The sequence below is a fragment of the Gordionus sp. m RMFG-2023 genome, chromosome 4 (genome assembly GCF_954871325.1).
Source record: "Gordionus sp. m RMFG-2023 chromosome 4, tfGorSpeb1-WG-v2, whole genome shotgun sequence".
Classification (NCBI taxonomy): Eukaryota; Metazoa; Nematomorpha; class Gordioida; order Chordodea; family Parachordodidae; genus Gordionus; species Gordionus sp. m RMFG-2023.
In genome coordinates, this window is record NC_088778.1 from 26,623,315 (window position 1) to 26,642,014 (window position 18,700).

General features: G+C 28.1%; 1 protein-coding gene across 1 annotated transcript in view; it reads right to left on the reverse strand.

Annotated features, from left to right (window-relative positions):
• Positions 1 to 18,700, reverse strand: part of LOC135928919 (1-phosphatidylinositol 4,5-bisphosphate phosphodiesterase beta-4-like) — a 53,890-nt gene that overhangs the window by 19,468 nt on the left and 15,722 nt on the right. The window contains exons 2-13 of the mRNA XM_065465371.1: positions 12,280 to 12,360; positions 11,890 to 11,949; positions 10,124 to 10,261; positions 9,700 to 9,779; positions 9,104 to 9,157; positions 8,066 to 8,147; positions 7,136 to 7,236; positions 6,370 to 6,427; positions 5,641 to 5,749; positions 5,297 to 5,507; positions 4,173 to 4,266; positions 3,775 to 3,854 (exon numbers count right to left, since the gene is read on the reverse strand). Coding sequence (XP_065321443.1) covers positions 3,775 to 3,854; positions 4,173 to 4,266; positions 5,297 to 5,507; positions 5,641 to 5,749; positions 6,370 to 6,427; positions 7,136 to 7,236; positions 8,066 to 8,147; positions 9,104 to 9,157; positions 9,700 to 9,779; positions 10,124 to 10,261; positions 11,890 to 11,949; positions 12,280 to 12,360 — 1,148 coding nt within the window. The remainder of the gene's footprint in view (positions 1 to 3,774; positions 3,855 to 4,172; positions 4,267 to 5,296; positions 5,508 to 5,640; positions 5,750 to 6,369; positions 6,428 to 7,135; positions 7,237 to 8,065; positions 8,148 to 9,103; positions 9,158 to 9,699; positions 9,780 to 10,123; positions 10,262 to 11,889; positions 11,950 to 12,279; positions 12,361 to 18,700) is intronic.

The following is an 18,700-nucleotide window of genomic DNA, read 5'->3' on the forward strand; positions in this document are numbered from 1 at the left end:
AACAAACTTGCATGACGGATCAAATTCATTGTATGAAGAGATAAAAACCCTTGAAGAAAATTATAGTGGATATCTAAATAATTAAATTTAAGAAATTGGTGCTGTGACCATGATATTCATCTGGAGTATATGACGTTGTCAAGCGAATAGGCATTCAAAGGAGTTAGTTTAGGTAATTTTAATCCGAGATCAATACCTGCATACGACGAATGTGCTCGTTTGTAATTGTTGTCCAATATTTGCCAGATGCGTGAGGAACATGCTAAGGTAACTGCCCAGTTTCCTCTAATAACAAGCCCGTAAGTATATAAATGAGACAAATGACTTATAGCATAAAGGAAAACTAACTGAAAACACAAATTATAATTTAGACCACTTTTTGCATACTTAGAAGCAGTATCCGATATGATCAAGAAATATGACGATAAAGTTGTGTTACAATTCGCCATACAACTCATTCGAATAGCGAGACATAGAATTCGATGTGTTATGGATCCTGAGTAGACAATGCGACAGTGTTGTTGCAACGTTGTAAAAGGAATATCAGTTTTCTCTTCAACTAATGTTAACAGGAATTGTAAATTTTCATCTGAACCTATCCATCCCATAAGCTCTATGATGTCTTCAAATTAGATACAAGGTTTCCAACCTCCATAACTTGGAGAGGTGCTCTTCTAGCTCTAAGTTTAGTCCGTGATCCAAAATATGGATAACAGGTACCTCGGCAATAAGGGCGAGAATCAGAAAGAAGTTTTGAGGACACTGTGATAAAAATGCTTGAGTATGAAAAGGACGGAATATCATCTTCGTTTGCCACCGCCATCCCTGTGGAAAATAACCCTGAAAGATCGCCATTAAGAACAGGGAATAACCTGGTTTGCCTCACTATGAATTCTCGAGATACGTTTTAAACAGTTACTCACCTGGGCTCCCTTATAATAATATTTCCTTCCATATTCAAATAAGTGCTGTGATGACCAAGATTCCAGGTCCTTTAGAGGTAATCCTGCTAGAGATGAAATAGTGGCCAGATTATCCATAAATGATTTGAGATACGTAGTAGGAGTTAAATTTAAGAAAATTAATTCTGATTGTGCTGGCATCTGTAGGAGGACCACTTGGTTATCCCCTTGACCCATTAAGTCGATCTTAGCTCCTATTTTATAGGCAGCATACTGGATTTAAGTCGTGGTAAGAAGAGTCCATCCTTTTTGTCGTAACCCCTCTAAACAAGCTTCGGGCCCATTGTGACATCTTCGACCATCATTGGGATAAAGTGTTAATTGATTTTGCTGGGGAGGAACCCATCTGTCTTGAAATATAAGAATACTCTCCTTGGCAAAAATATTTGTGAGTACGAATATACAATGGTGAGGCCGAACAAATTGTCTAACTCTATGAAAGTTGGGGTCGCAAATTCGGATCTAAAATTGGTAAACCAGGATGAAAAGTCAAGAACTATGAAGTGTCGACTTATGCTATTATAATCGTAGGGAGCTGTCATCTGACACATAGTTCGCTGCAATTTCTCTTCAGACATTGTCATGGTTTGGCCAGCTACATACGGCAAGATGAAATCAGCCAAGTTTTTCTATGTGCAAACCTGATAAATCCTCATCTAAGGAGTCATCTTACCATAAAAACGACCCGATTTCTTAATTTCTTAATTTTCTTTTACAATTTTTTGGTTCTTAAATTTAATTATTTTTTCTTACCACTTTTTGAATATAATTTTCTTTATCGTAATTAACAGGAAGAATATAATTAAAAAAAATATATATATAATAATTTTTGAAAAAAATAATAATGATAATGATAATCTCTTCTTTTTTATGGTTTTTATAACCCAACATAAAAATATAAAAAAATAATAATGACAAAATTATAATATTGACAAAAAACAAATAATTTATTAAACAATTATACCAATAGTGTGAAATTATTAGTTAAATTGCTGAAATTTAAAACGAATTTTACATTAAATTTCGTGAATTAATTATTTGAAACAGAGTAAACACGGAATAGAGTGTTTTTAGTTTAAAATATCATACAAAGAATAGTAGTGATATATAAATTTTAGTCATTATATTTATGTATATGTGCTTTATAGGAATATTCACAGTCCTAATCATATCTTATCTCTTAACTCTCCAAGTGATAAAATTTTTATTACAAAAGTTATAGTTAATTTCTTGTGAATTGATTATGAAAAGTTTAAAATTCATAAAATACTGGGAGGTCCAGTATAATCTTGGAGCACTTTTCATTTTAATAATATGGATATGTAGTTTATTTTTTGGAAGAAGAATTAGAAGAGTAGGAATGTAAGGATTAAAGGCCAAACATTGACCATCGAAGGACATAATGGAGAAGAAGATGTGATGGGTAAGGTAACCTGGTTACCTGTACAGGAATTGATCAAAGGATGGACTGATAGTAGCCTAGGAAAGTTAAATATAAATGATAGGATTGATAACACGCAAAGAAGAGACCGTTATAGAGGGTCTGGATATAACAATCAATTGGGGCCATATAGATGGTCAAGAGAAAATTCGCAGGGAAGGCGAATGGAAATAAGGCCAGATTTTAATCCACGAGGGAGAGAAAATCTAAATTGTTATAATTGTGGAAAACGGGGCCATATGGTAAGAGATTGCCAAGAAACGAAATGTTTAGAATGTGGAAAATATAGACATATAGCTCCATATTGCCCGGGAAAACGTGATAAATTACGTTGTGCGGGTTGTGGGCGATTTGGTGACAATAGGGAGGAATGCAATATTGCCAATTTCAATACAAGGGGCGGTTTTCCACAGAGAGATATGGCTCAAATTGCTCCAAATGTGAGAATTCTTGAAAGCGGGAAAAATAAGGATATAGAAATATTCAATTTAACGGAGAATAAAAGTTTGAATAATATATGTTTTCGATGCCGCAAGGAAGGGCATGTGGCGTAAGAATGTCAGTATTTGTGACTATATGATAGCAAAAGATATACCACAGGGGTCGAGAAGCGGTGGTTCAAAGAAATGGAAAAATTTAATTATAAGGATAAAAGGGAGAAGTCGAAATGTATAAATATGATCCAAGAGGAAATAGTGCATGATCCTTGCCCTAGAGTATGGATTAATTTGAATGGGAATATGGTATGCATGTTATTTGATACCGGGGCAGCTATCTCTGTGATGGGATATGAGAAATTTCGGAGTATTTGGTCGGAGGGAATGATTAAAAGCGAAGACATCAAGATCGGCAATTGGATGGATCAGAAGTAGCCGTGATGGGAAGAGTAGAATTAAAAGTGATGTTGGACAATAGAGTGGAGATATTGGATTTATGGATAATTAATCGAATAGTATATGCCGTATTGGGATGGGACTGGATAACGCGAATAGGTCCAGATTGTAATTTTTGGGGTGTATTCGCTTGGTGCGGTGTATTTTTACGTATTGAAAGGGATGAGGAGAATCAATGTATGAATTATTGGTATAGAGATAAATTACCTGGAATTGAGACCTTTTTGGGGGGAGAAAGGGGAGATATCGGGGGGGGGGGGGATTATAGGGGAGAAATCGGGGGAATTATAGGGGAGAAATTGGGGGGAATTTTAGGGGTTGTCGCGACTTTAGGAAAAAAGAGGGAAGAGAGGATGCTGAAAATATATTCTTCCTGTTAATTACAATAAAGAAAATTATATTCAAAAAGTGGTAAGAAAAAAATAATTAAATTTAAGAACCAAGAAATTGAAAAAGAAAATAAAATTAAGAAACATACGAGCAATGATTTTCGAAAGATAATATGACTGGATAATCCGAAACAACAAACGCGGTTTCCTTGATGGCATATACAGCATCCTAAATATAATATAAAGAAATATCTCATAACAATTTTCTAAAACCCTGAAGAACCTATTTTCCGGGTTCGGCCACTATGGTCGATCAAACCAGGATCAGACAGATTCGCGCAAGGTAGTTCATTTCAAACATTAAATAGTTGATATTTTAAAAAATATCATATTTTCGTTACTTTAAAAAAAGAGTGAACGAGTTACAGTTACTGTATTTACAAACAATTACATCAAAGCCCTTAAAATATATTATTAAATAATTGAATGGCATGAGATCGCTGAGCATTTAGAAATATAAAATTTTAAAAGAGAAACAAAAATAAACTTTAAATAAGATGTCGGTGCACATAGCTTTCCCGTGAGTTATTATCGGTTCTTGATCTTCGCCTTTTCCGTCCCAACAATCTAATTCGATACACCTGTATTATTAGTATGAAAACATATAATTATTAAAAAAATTTACACTAAATATAAATATGCAAAAATGATTTAATCAAAAAAATTTACACATATATCGAATCGGCATCGATATTTTGAGAAAAAAATCGGATCGGCCCGTCATCTCTTGAAAACTAATTAGATTCGATTTTTTTCCTTAAAATAAAATGTTTGCAGTTATCGATTAAAAATGAAATCTACATTTCAACATAAACCCATTACCTACTAAGGATTAAAGAAGCAAAGAACATTTTATAGAATAAAAAATAGAAAAAAGACTATGGAAAAATACTTATTTTATAAGAAAAGATGATATTAAGGCAATCGGTATTTAGAAAATATTTTATATATCGGATAGGGGATTGTTAAAGGAAAAACTAATCAGATTCGATTTTTTTCCTTAAAATAAAATGTTAGCAGTTATCGATTAAAAATGAAATCTAAATTCCAACATAAACCCATTACTTACTAAAGATTTAAGAAGAAAAGAACATTTTATAGAATAAAAAAGAGAAAAAAGTTGGAAAAATATATTTTATAGATGATATTAAGACAATCGGTATTTTGAAAATATTTATATATCGGATAGGGGATTGATAAAAAAAAAATTGAGTACCCCATAAATTATTTTACAGAGTATGAAAAATTAAAAATAATTTTGAGCAAAAATCTTTCAAAATATTTTTGATTTCATCTTAAAAGATTTTTTATGCATTAAAATTACACAAGATTTTACTTTTTTGATATTTTTAGGTAAAATTTGATCAAATAGATTTTTGGAAGGTTTTGTTCAAACTCTCTAAAAAAAATTAGTATATCTTATCAAGTTTCACCTATCCCTAATAAAGGGAAGGGGCAATTCGTGATTTTTTTAAGGAATAAAGGATTACTATGTTATAACAAATTGGAATTATTAAATCACATGTTAATAATAATAAGCTTTTTTTATTGCACCAAGAATGTGAGAAAAATAAACTAAATTAGGAATGGGCATAAAGTAAAAGAAGCAACCTGCAACCAGCTAATAGAACTTGTCTATACATCTCCACCGAGCTCTTGCCGCCGAATTGTCGGCCAACTAAGTAAGTGTTATGAGAGGAATTGATAAAATAATGGCACAATGGTTGGTCCATATCTTGGTACATATCCAGCCGATCGAGAAACACGGGCGCGTTCTCGTCCGACATCAGAAACCGGTAAAAGCCGTCAACGCTAAGGCGTTCTTATATGAGTTGGCGGATAATGGGTAAAAAAAACATGGTTAGTTGGAACATACTTAAAGTGACGATTTTTTCTTTACTTTCTTACATAAGATTAAATGATTGATTTGTATGTACAATAAATAATAAAATTACCTTCTTTGGCGAGGTCACGATTGACCTCGTAAATATCGATTAATTGTTTGGCCCTTTTTAGGTCGTAAAAAGGAAACAAGATTTCGTTGAGCCTAGGATCTCTTTGTTTCTTTTTTTTTTGTAAAATACAATAATTATGGTTGTTTATGATTGACATAATTGATCGACACTATATTTGATAGAAAAAATAATAATAAGAGTAAAATTTAATTGTTAGGGGAGAGACGGGTAATTTAAAGTCCCGTTATTTTGTTATTTAATAAAGCATATAGCAAGCGTGATATGATGTAACAGCTGATATATGATTTTTTTCTTCTTTATTTTTTAGATTTTAATTTAGAATCAATTTCAAAATTTAAGAAAATATTCTATTAAGTCATTTTTAAAAACTAATCATCTGTTATATTGCGTCGTAACGCGATTGTCTAAATATGGCTTTAAACATGCTAAGGTGACAATTTTTTTGATTTAGGCATGTAAGATCTTAAGATTATTGATTTTTTATATTAAATAAGGCGAAGTAGAAGTGGTCTTCTAAATAAAATGCCACTTATTAATATAATTAACTGTTTAATGGTATTTTATTTGTTGTAATGTATTATATAATAAAACTTACAAAGGTGGCCACCTCCCTATCTTGACCCAAAATGCTTATCAAAATGATATATCAGAATTATACATACTGAGAAGTGGTTTTTTTTATATCAAAATATATAAATAAACATATACATCGTTTAGGAATTGTTGAAATTGAGGAATGGTTATGTAGTCATGTTTTCCTTTGTTTCTTGAAATAATATATTTTTTTTTAAATCGATAATTTGCATAATTAAAAACGTAATTATTTGAAATAAATGTTAATTCATTAGTGTTAATCACAATGGTAATTGGATGGCTTATTAGGCCTCGTTCTAACTTATTTCTTCAACGCCCGGCTTTTTAAAAGCTTGGTATGCTATTAAAGAGGCCCTATAAGAGCTTCTATAACTTCGACTAATTTTATAGAAGAGAGATTAATTAAACAAATAGTGTTATATTAAGAGATTGTAGATTCAAAATGAATTCACTTTATATTCTCATTTTTTATAAATAATATATATCGGCCCAGTCCGGATTTATTTTTAGAAGAAATTTCAAGCCCAGCCCGGATTTTTTTAATACATTAAATTTTTTTTAATTTTTATCGCTAATAATGGTGATTTAAAATATTCGGCTTTAAAATATACTGACCGCACGGCAAAGGTATTTTAAAAAAATTAAAATACAGCAGGGCTCTTATATATATTATATATATACTAACATTCACACAAATTTTTTAGTGTTTTTGGTAGCTAGTTACATTTTTAACTATTTAAAAAATAGATCTTTATGAATTTAACTATAAAAGTAACTATCTAACCACTGAGCCCAGGGCGACTTTTGTACCCCACTTTTTTTTATTCATCTTAATTCTGCAAAATTATTATTTATTTGAAAACATATAAATAAGTTTTACATGGTTTTGAAGAGTTCATCTAAATCCGTCCTGGGACATATTCTATGATATAAATCATAAAACTTTTCGAAATTGAACGAGTCGGGCTCTATCTCTTCTAGCTAAAATGATGGAGTTACGTTATTTTTTATTTAGTAAATATTTTAATCAATAATTCTTTCTTTCATTCTTCCTACAAAACAAGGGGCCAATAAAAAAAATGCGCGAAAACCCTAACCCTTCGAGAATCAAGAGAGATGAAACGGAATAAGATTAAACGGAAGCTTATAAAACGGAAGTTTAATATGTATGTTTTTTATTTTAAAAAAGGGCATATATTAGTCACTAGTGATTCCAACTTTCGCAAGATCTCATAAGAGTCGAATATATTTGAAGGGCTAATTTTTTAAATGGTATCATATGATAATAATATAGTGAAGCCTCGGAGTGACCACATCCTTGCCTAGGTGTCCAGTTAAACTCCCGATAAAAATGAACATATAAAAATAATTCTAGTGATTTTATATGGATATTCCACCGAACAAAATTATAATACCTCAAAATAAAATTAGATCGCCATAAAACCAGTTTTCAACAAAAAAATTTCATTTTAGTGAGAATAATGTTATAAAACTGATAAATTCTTCAAATTGTAAAATACTGAGAAGTAGATAATTTAATCTAAGCCCAATTGTTTAATTCGTTCATTTGAGGGGATTAATTTGTCATTAAGTCCCATCTAAATTCTAGAGAATTTATTTGGAATTGTTGATTGTATATGAAATTAAAAATAATATTAATCTAACCTAAAAACGTTTTCTGAAACTAGCATAAATTTTAAATAAGGAATCAGGGAAGTGATATTGGGTAGTAAAAAAAAATTTTTAGCCTAAAATTACATCATAAAAATTATCATTTTTTAAGGGATATATAAATTTTATAAAAATTAACTTTATCGGTGGCTATTTTGGCGTCTTTCAGGGCTTGGAATATTATCTTTTCCGTTTTACCAGATGCGAATGTTCTAATTATGCTGAACAAGATATGAATGATTTATATATATAACTGAAACATAATATGATATTTATTAAACTTTTCTAGAGGAAAATTATTAACAGAAAGGGGATGTAAAAATCTTAAAAACTGTTTTACGAAATTTAGAAATACTTAAGCATCGAATTTAAAAATTAATTTTTTTAAATAAAACAAAATAAGTGGGTTATAAAAATGATTGCGATAATGAAAATTTTTTTAAAAAATATTGTTAGATTATATTTAATAGTAGTAGTAATAAAAAATGAAGAAAATATAAGTAATTTTTCATCATTTATAGGCTGAAGTAGCTCTTCTATCTTAATTTTATTTTGTTCTTTCTCTTCACTTCTTCCAGTTATATAGCGTTTTTAGACCCAGTCCTGTCAAATCGATCAAGATTCTCCGGATCCCTTATAATTTGAATATCTGTACACAAATGAACAAGCAACTAAATGTTTAAATTTTTAGCATCTTAGCTATTACATTTTTAGAGATGTCAAGTTACAAAGTGTTATGGTGCTAACTGACATTTATCTTAGTTTGTATAAAACTTCACTCAAATCCCAAGGGACCTCGCGAAAATCATATTTTTATTATCGATTTGATATGGAAGGGCTCAGTATCCCTTTTTTAAGGGAACATAGAAAAAAAAACTATATCCGTGGTTTGACTCGTCTTATTTCTAAATAAATAAATCTGTTTATTCCTCTATGTAGCCTCCTCTAAACAGAGTAAAAAGAAAGCTAGACTATTTAGATTTTAGTGCATACTTAAAAACAAAACAGAATAGGGTGTCCTAGTTCAAAATCTGAATAGACTGGTCTAAACAGTTTCAAAAATAAAAAGTTAACACACGACCTGTGTGATTAAAAATTAACTTTATCTTCATATTAAGTGTGTATCATAAAATAAAATGTATTTAATTTAAACGCTAAAGAAATTGTAACTCATTACCTTTTCACCGGTATTTTATTATTCGGATTTGTGGCAAAGCATAGTTTCATCCAACTTGAATTTTTTATTAAATATCAATAATTTAAAATCGCTTTACAAGTAGATCAATGAAAAAACAAATAATTAAATAAATAAGAAATAAAGAAAGAAAGAAAGAAAGAAAGAAAGAAAGAAAGAAAGAAAGAAAGAAAGAAAGAAAGAAAGAAAGAAAGAAAGAAAGAAAGAAAGAAAGAAAGAAAGAAAGAAAGAAAGAAAGAAAGAAAGAAAGAAAGAAAGAAAGAAAGAAAGAAAGAAAGAAAGAAAGAAAGAAAGAAAGAAAGAAAGAAAGAAAGAAAGAAAGAAAGAAAGAAAGAAAGAAAGAAAGAAAGAAAGAAAGAAAGAAAGAAAGAAAGAAAGAAAGAAAGAAAGAAAGAAAGAAAGAAAGAAAGAAAGAAAGAAAGAAAGAAAGAAAGAAAGAAAGAAAGAAAGAAAGAAAGAAAGAAAGAAAGAAAGAAAGAAAGAAAGAAAGAAAGAAAGAAAGAAAGAAAGAAAGAAAGAAAGAAAGAAAGAAAGGAAAAGAAGAAAAGAAAAGAAAGGAAATTTGTATAATAAAAAACTGTTTTTTGAGACAAGTCATTGGGCAGAGGTGGCTCTGTTTGAGATTGTGATTGATCTTAGCTATTCCCTCAAGCCATTCCTTGATTATAAATATATTATTAAATTAAAAAAAATTATACAATTCGTTTGGGGAACGAGAAATTGTTTAAAAAAATATTTTTAGCATGGCCCTAAACCAGAGTTTGAACAAAATTGTTTAGGATCTTTTATGCAAGAAAATTATTAAAGATTTACTTATAAATAATTTTGGAATTTTAGATGAAAAATCTCTGTTCTTCAAAAAGATTTGCTCAAAAATTATTAAAAATTTTTTTTCAAACTCTGACCCAAACTAAATGATAGAATCTGAAGATTCAAACTGTCCTTATGATTAAATTTTTTTCTTAAAATCAAAAAAGTAATAAAACAGGTTTTTAAAGTAACTTTAGCAATTTTCGGATCTTGGGCCGCTATTTGGAGGAAGCTAACATTGACTAGATCTAACCCGCTGACTATAGTTAAAAGTCGATCTTCCAATAGACCTTTACCTCTAGAATCGATTTCGGCGTAAATCTTAAAATCCTTGAATTTTTATTGAAATTAATAAAATAATAAATAGTATTATAAATTTTTTAAAAAAAATAATCATAATTTTTTTTATATTAATTATTTAAATATATGTATATTTAAAGAAAATATTATGTGAAAAGAAGAAATATAAGACAAGTTAGTCTATAGCCAATGGCAATTCAGTGTAGTTAGCGAATAGCATCTCCCTTTTCCTACTCGAAATTACGTCTAGCTATTCGTGGCCATTTGTTGGGGGGGGGGATTCTAAGTAGTTAAAGTTTAGTTAGCTCGGGAGACAGAATTTTTTTCAAATGCACATTGAAACATGGAGATAAAGAAGCTCAATGGCTGAAAACGGGGTGTTGTTTAGAACCTTGAAGAACGAAAGTTAGCCAAGTTTGTTTGACCGAATTGATAAGTTGATTATAACTTAACTTTGATAAGCGAGGAAATAGAATCATTAAAATAAATCCGATAAGATGCAATTGTCAATTAAGTTGCGGGACAAAAATCCAAGGTCTACTTGGTAAGCGGGCAAAGCGGCGAAGGATCAATTAAAGTCCTGATTAAAGGGAAGATGTGGATGATTGTCAGGGAATTAAATAGAAATTGAATCAAGTTGCCAAAAAATAATTAAAAAAAGATGAAAACCCGATAGGAAAACTTAGAAGATAGAGTTCATCATGGGGAATCATTTTAAAATTAGAGGAGGCGGGATAATATAGAATAGGAACTTATCGTATGAGGACATTGTTATATAATTCAGTTAAAATAAAGATCATAGAAAAAAAAACCATTATCAGTATTATATAGCATATAATTTAAAAATAACCATAATATAAACCATGAATGATGTCTAAATTACGTTATTTTATTTTTTTATAATAGTAGTACCTACGTCCGGGTGACGGCAATTTTAATTTCAATAAAAGCATTTTGTATATTTTTTATTTAATATTTCTTTTACTTTTATACTTATGTATATATATTTTAGTTTTTTTTTTTTTAAATTGGCTTTATTAATAAATAATGTGTTAAAAGGCTAATTATTTTCAGCGCAAAAATAAAAGAAAGAAGAAAGTAATAATATTTATTAGATTAAAAAAAGCTACTCTATTCTATATGTTATGCGTATAAACGTAAAGGGGAATTAATTTCGAATAGATTTTGATCTAAATACAAAAATAATGATTCGCGTTGTTGAATATGAATGTATAATGTGGTCAGAGGGTTTTTTTTAGCGAATTTGGTGTTTTTAGAATTTATTTTTAAAAAAACCTAAATCATATATAAACGCTTAATGTTTTTTAAAGACCTGACTTTGTCGGAATCGTACCAATTTGACGGGAACCTTTTAAAACCACTCTTAATAATTATTAAAAAAAATAGTGAGATTGTCTAAAAACATGATAGGTGATTTAAACTTTCTTGAACGATTTTCGACAAGATCAGATCTTTCAATAAATTTAAAAAAATTTGCTAAAAACCTGGGTCAAAGATTAGTTAGCCATGCATTTACTATATCCTTATATATATAACATCGACATTAGGTTAGCAATGATTACGTTGTAAAAAAAAATTGTATAATTAAGATCTCTTTCTTTCTATATAATAATTTCCATTTTTTTTTATCGACTAACTTTCGGTGGAGATCCTTTCCGAACGTCGCTGACTTGAGAAATATCTAAAACTTGGCCATCCTTTTTTTTGTTAAAAATTTAATTATGCAGATCATAAATATTATTCTAAAAAAATATATTGCCAAATTATATATTATAAAAACCAGAGTTTTGGGAACCGAAATTCAAAACCGGTTAACATGACACCCTTTTTAAAATTCCTTCAGGAAAATCCTTTTTTTAAATCGACTAGGGACCGGGTTTATTCAATGTTTAAAAAAATTAGAAACCGGAACACTCAAAACCGGATAAAATGTAAGAACTGGGAAACAATTTGTAAAAAAATTTTTTTTAGCAAAACGGAACCGCTATTTAACAAAAAAATAAATATATATATAAATACTTATATACCTTCCCGTCGCATTTCCAAATAATGAAAAAGCCGTAATTGTCAACTCGAAAATGGCAGTTAAAATCGATATTCGAAGTATCCTATATTTTATTTGTATGCATAATTTTAAAAAAATATATTGTTTTTTTTCAATGAAAGTCGGCAGGACCTGAACTGCATGTCAAAAAAAAATATCCGGTCCGGGCCATACAACTTGTGCATGATTCTTTCACGGGCCGGACCGGGCAGAAACCCCGATCAAAAATTTATAGGGACAGGCCCGCTGCGGCCTCTATTCTTAGCGTTTGGGCGAATAATGTTAATAGGTTATTACAAGCCAAAAGTCGATTTTTACAAATATATTATTTCCAGAAATTAGGATATTTTGAGCTGCTTATACTAAGTTGCAATTATAGATCATCTAAAATTGAGTGTTGAAAAAGCAGAATAATGCATTTCAAAATGGGTACCATGATACTAAAAATTATCAAAATATTCGAATTATTTGAAATCCGTGTTTAAATCTAATAGATATAAAATTAATTTTTAAGGCCTATAATTTATGGCACTCGAAGTCACAATCATAATTGAAAAATTTGGGTAAATATTTATAGCTTTTATGATTGACATTGACTGCTTGATCTTTTACCGAAACGTGTGTTATTAAAAATATTAGAAGTGTATCAACTCAACACCATTTTTTGAAGCCGATCCCATTTTAATGAGGAAAAGATCCAAGCGAATGAAAATTAACAAGACAAGTGGAGAGAGCCGTATCTCAAAAGGTTTTTTAAAATAATTTTTTATAAGGAATAGAATAAAGAAAAATATATCAATATAATAAATTTAAATCCATGAATGAATATATTTCACCATAAATATTTATTTAATCAGCTTTTTAAAGATATCGGCCGGCAGCTGATATTCTTAAAAGTACGAATAACCAGGCCGATCCAATATTCATTAATAATTACCCAACTAAAACTAAAATTCATCATTTTTAGACCCCGATATTAGGTTAGAAAAGTAAGCAGTTACAAGTTACAAGTTACAATCCTAAATACTTTTAAAAAGTAATTAGTCGTTGGCAAAAAAATATTTTATCTTCTCTAAAGTCAAATTTCTATCTAAAATCCATTCTGAAATCGATTCGATAGGGCAAGGTCGGGCTGGCGGATATATCGAAAATTTATCATTCGGTTATATAGTCGTCTCCAATTTAATAACATTAAGATGATATGAAAGTTGATAGATAAAATTAAATTAACATTAAAAGATGTGAAAACGATCACTAGATTACGGAGATTATATATTACAAGTTATTATATAGTATACAAATTTTCTGATAACAAAATTACCGGATTTCATAGTATTCTAAAAATAATTACTCTTTATTATTATTTTTTTAATTTCCCAAATACAAATACAAAAATTTAGAACGCCCTCTTGCGAACAAATATTTAATTTTATAATTTTTTAAAAAAATAGTTTATTTAAATTTTATTTTATTTATAAAATCTCTAAATTTGTCGAATAAATTAATAAATCTTAGTCGTTAACTTTATAATAGATAGTAGTACATAGTATTAATAGTAATATTTATTTATTTATTATCCAATAAATATATAAATAGTTCATACACATAACATAATACACGTATAACATATAGTGGTCCTCAATTCATAAAGTGTTCGGTAGCTAACCGTTACAAAATATTACAGATAATTTTTAAGGTTAATATTTTCATTTAAATTATTATCAAACATATATATACAAAAATTTATTGAGATTCATCAAAATTGTCAATTTATTTGTCAAACTATATACATAGTGCAATCCATATCAAACCAATCAAAAATGGACAATTTTCAACCCGACCCCTTCCAATTTTTTTTTTAAATTTTGTATATTGGTATGAGATTTTACTAACTTCTCGCTAAAGTAATAAAGAGCGAAAAAATTGTTTTTTGATAATATACACTTCATTAACTTTCAAATATATCAAGAATGTTAGAACAATAATTTAAATTTTATTATAGCTTAATAATGGATCTTTAAGATGACATAAAATTTTATAAAACCCCGATTGATATCCAAAAACGAAAATGGCCATAGAAAAAAAAAGTATTTTTTTTCCTGTAGATTTATACCAGATTGCTTTATATTTCTACAAAATCCTAGACTAAGATAAACGTGGGTCTAGGAGTGATGACACTTTATATGGCTAAAATTGATCAAATTAACATAAATATTATTTTAAATTTAATGAATACTTACGTAATAATTTTTATTTAAATTATGTCCAAATAAAGGCGCTTATTTAAAAAAAATATTTTAGAGATGGGGGGTTGGTTATAATAGTTTATTTAATATTTTGGTCAAATTTCTCTTGAAATTACTTGGCAAAATAATTTTGAATATTTCATTTTGGTATAAATACTTATTTTATTATTTGATGCTAATTCAATAGATTATATATTTTTTGAAACGCTGACAAAATCTGTTAACTAATTTGTAGATTATTTAGAAAGATAAAATAATTTTATTCCTCATTCTTATAGCTTCACAAATCACAACAATCGTTTATTCAAAACTCTTTATCGAATTTATATGCTGGCGAATTCTTAGTTATTACTAACCCTTAATATTATGTATTTGTGGTGCAGGACCATGCATAAAAATTTCTATGGACCAATAATCAGGCTACTATTCACCTTTGAGAGCTAACAAGTAAATTTTGTTGTTTTATCAGATAGTTTAAAGGACAATATATGTGCATTCTATTTATTTCAAGCAAAATTCATCTTATCTTTAAAGACAAATTTGGGAGAGTAGCCAAAATTCATTATATTTTCTGACCCAATATAAAAATAAAAAAGGTTCATTAACCTCTGACAAATCTTTTTTTAGAACTTTCAATTTTTTTTAAGTTGCAATTCTTTTTGCTTAATATCGGTAATAAATACTATTAATCCATTCGTTGTTATGATTAGTGTTGTTAAAACGGCTCGATTTGAGCCGATTCTTAGAAAACATCTAACTCAATATTTTAGCCAGAAAAATATTGCTTTAAGTCTCTAGACATCGTTAATAGATATTCAAACCTTTATACCATCTATGTGCAAAATCTTTTACATTTTTCTGGGTAAAATATTGAGTTAGCCCTTTTTTAAAATCGGCTCAAGAGCCGTTTTACTACTAGTTATGACCACATAATATAAATTAAATTATAAAAATCCAAATGTTCATCCACTGAGTAATAGTAACCGCCAAAACAACGCGATATCGTGTCGCAAATACATTAATGTTAGCGATAACATCATATAGGAGTCCTTAGTTTGAAACTTGGACTAAAAAAATGGCTCCGATAAATTTTAAAAGTTTCATATTTAAAATATTGGTACATGTAAAAATTGTAAAAAGTCATAGCCCAGATACTCATTAGAGAATTAAGGTTGATATTGATGAACTATCCCCCCCCCCCCCGATTCCAGTTTTCGTATTTTCTTTTTGCCAATGTTGCGTTAGCATTTTTTTGTATATCTTTTATAGCTATCTCCTAAATGTATTTTAAAAAATATCAAAACTTCATGTCCAAAATCTTCCATTTAAAATTGCAATTTATAATTCCTACCAAATTATTTTTATACTTCCCATTAATTTAAATACTTTCACTTTGATTAATATAACTGCCCATTTCTTATTATAATTTGAAAAATATAAATTTTTTTTGCTTTTTTTTGTAAAAATTTCACAACTTTATAAATTTTAATCTATTTATATAATTTTCCGAACTTAACTTTTGTAAAGTCGAAAAAATAATTTAGGCCATTATTATATTTTTACATTAAAAAGTTTATTAACTATATTTTTGATATTTATGACATACAAAAATTCCACGCATATAAAAATATTATTAGATGATATGGAAATTGTTTCAGATGATTGATATACTAAAGGTGAAAATGAGCTGTCTACTGTCAATGTCAAAAGATAAAATTTGTCGAATATTTGACAAAAAATAATCATATATTATACTAGATAAAAAATTTAAAAAATAGTACTCACAGAACCAAATTATTTTCATATAGTGTATACAAGCATAAGCAAACTGAATATTTAGAGATAAGTTATCTAAGAGAAAAATAAGACTTAATTCTTAAATAGTTAATTAAAATCATATTCACCAGAGAAATTTATATATTTTTATTATGATGACAAAAAAAAATGTAGGTAATTAATATTTTAAATATATGATACATGTTTTACAATATTGAATTAAGAGATGCATTTAAGAAAAAATAAGAAATAGAGATAGAAAATCTATCGTATTGATGCTGCTGTAACTTGTAAAGAATTGAAATTATATTATACTGCGTAATAAATAAGTTGCAAGGTTCTTATTTGTAAATATGTAATTGTTTAAAATATGCCAATAATATTTAATTAAAAACATATCTGCCATATTAGCTAAGGTTTATAATTGTTCTAAGCTATTCTGGGATATCTGTAATATCTGATCTGCTCAATATTCATTTCTATAATAATGATTATGGATAGTTATTTAATAATTTTATATTCTATTATCATGACCTTATTAATAACAGAAATAAAAATTATTATAATTTAGATCAAATAATGATGCATAATTAATTTAAAAAATCTTTTGATTAAAATTTTTAGATAAAAAGGTGTTATGTAATATCGAACTATTTTACATTTTAGCATATAAAATACAAAATTTATCTCATACTTTATTTGAATAATTATATTTCACTTCGTTTAAAATTATTTCATAACCTAATATTAAAAAAACAACTTGTTCACATCAGTCGTATGAGACGCCATTTAATCGTTAAAAAAATATCAAAACGCAAAATCGCATGCGTTAAAAATAAGTTGTGTTTAGAAGAATACTTCTAAAAACCGTTGTGTTTGGAAATGGCCATATAATGTTTTTAAAATATTTTCTTACCAATAAAAATTAAAATATTGCATATATATGTGTTGTAAATTCTTTCCTATAATGAGAAGTATAATAAATAATATTAGAATGATAACAATTAATTATGTTTATGTATATAATTATTATGTTAGAAAAATATTCTCAGTATTTCGGTGTTTTTATATATTTTTTTAAATATAAATCAAAGATCTGCAGCCCTGGCCCGGCCCGTATTTTAAATTTTTTATTCGAGTCGAGCCTAAAAGTATTTTAAAAAAAATACCCGGGCAGGTATTTTAAATCGCCATTATAAAAATTAAAAATAAATGTAATATATTTTTAAAAAATCCGGCTGCAGGTCTCATACAAATATAGAATGTCTTAGTGACAAGAAATATAGATTATATTAGTGACATTAAATTTTATAAAAAAAAAAAATTATAAGGATTTTAAAATTTAGATTGTGTCAAATAGATCGCCGCCACATTGAAAAAAAAATAATAATTTGATATTAGAATCATTTTTATAAATTCTGTAGTTTTTATGACACGGTAAGCATAAAAAATAGTTGATTTTTAATAATTTGGTATACTTGATATCTCCATATGCTAGGATGCTAAAATTTAAACATTGCTTCCAGTTATGGGTAAGATTTGTATACAAATCTAAATTCCAAGTGGTTCGGCGAAAACCATGTTTTTTATGACAAAGAATGACCCTTACAGCCGATCCCAAAAAAATAAATCGCGTTTTTAGCCGCGAAATAAAAAGGAGCTCAACTTTGAGGAACGTGGAAAAAAATAAACTAGCGCCGCAAAATTTGGCGGAGTGTCGGGGGACGCAACGCTAATAATGTTTAAAATATAAATTAATTATTTAAATATATTTTTTTTAAAAAAACAGAAACAGTTTCAAACAAAAATAATTTTTTAAAATTAAATTCTGTAATATGATATACGAAAAAAGAAAAATACTTGATGAATAAATATTCTTATTTTAATTATTTTTTTTCTTCTCTCTCTTATTTTCTTCATCAAAAACTTAAGTTTCATGATAAATGGGATATAAGAGCTGCTGAATAAATAGAAAATCTGATCATTTTTAATATAAGGAGTTAAATTAGGAAGTTTGATCCAATTCATTGGTTAGAGAGGCAAGCCAAATTTCGGGTTGGGGGTGGATTTTAAAATTGGATTACTGAGGACTGTCTAAACGATGTTTCTGCCATTTTTAACGATTTTTTTATAAAAAAAATTAAATTGAAATATAAGTATTAGCTTCCCTAGCATTTGTATTATCTTCGTTATTGTTTCTTAAAATTTTTTAGGAAGATAAAAGCGATTCCCAATTTTTAGCGAACGCTACTTTCACGCTTATTACATTGTCGTCGTCACAAGTTCAAACCTAAGATTTTCAAACAATTAAAATACTATTTTATTATCTTTATATTGTGTCATTCTTGTATATGAAAGGCAAAATACTGAATGGTTCAGTTT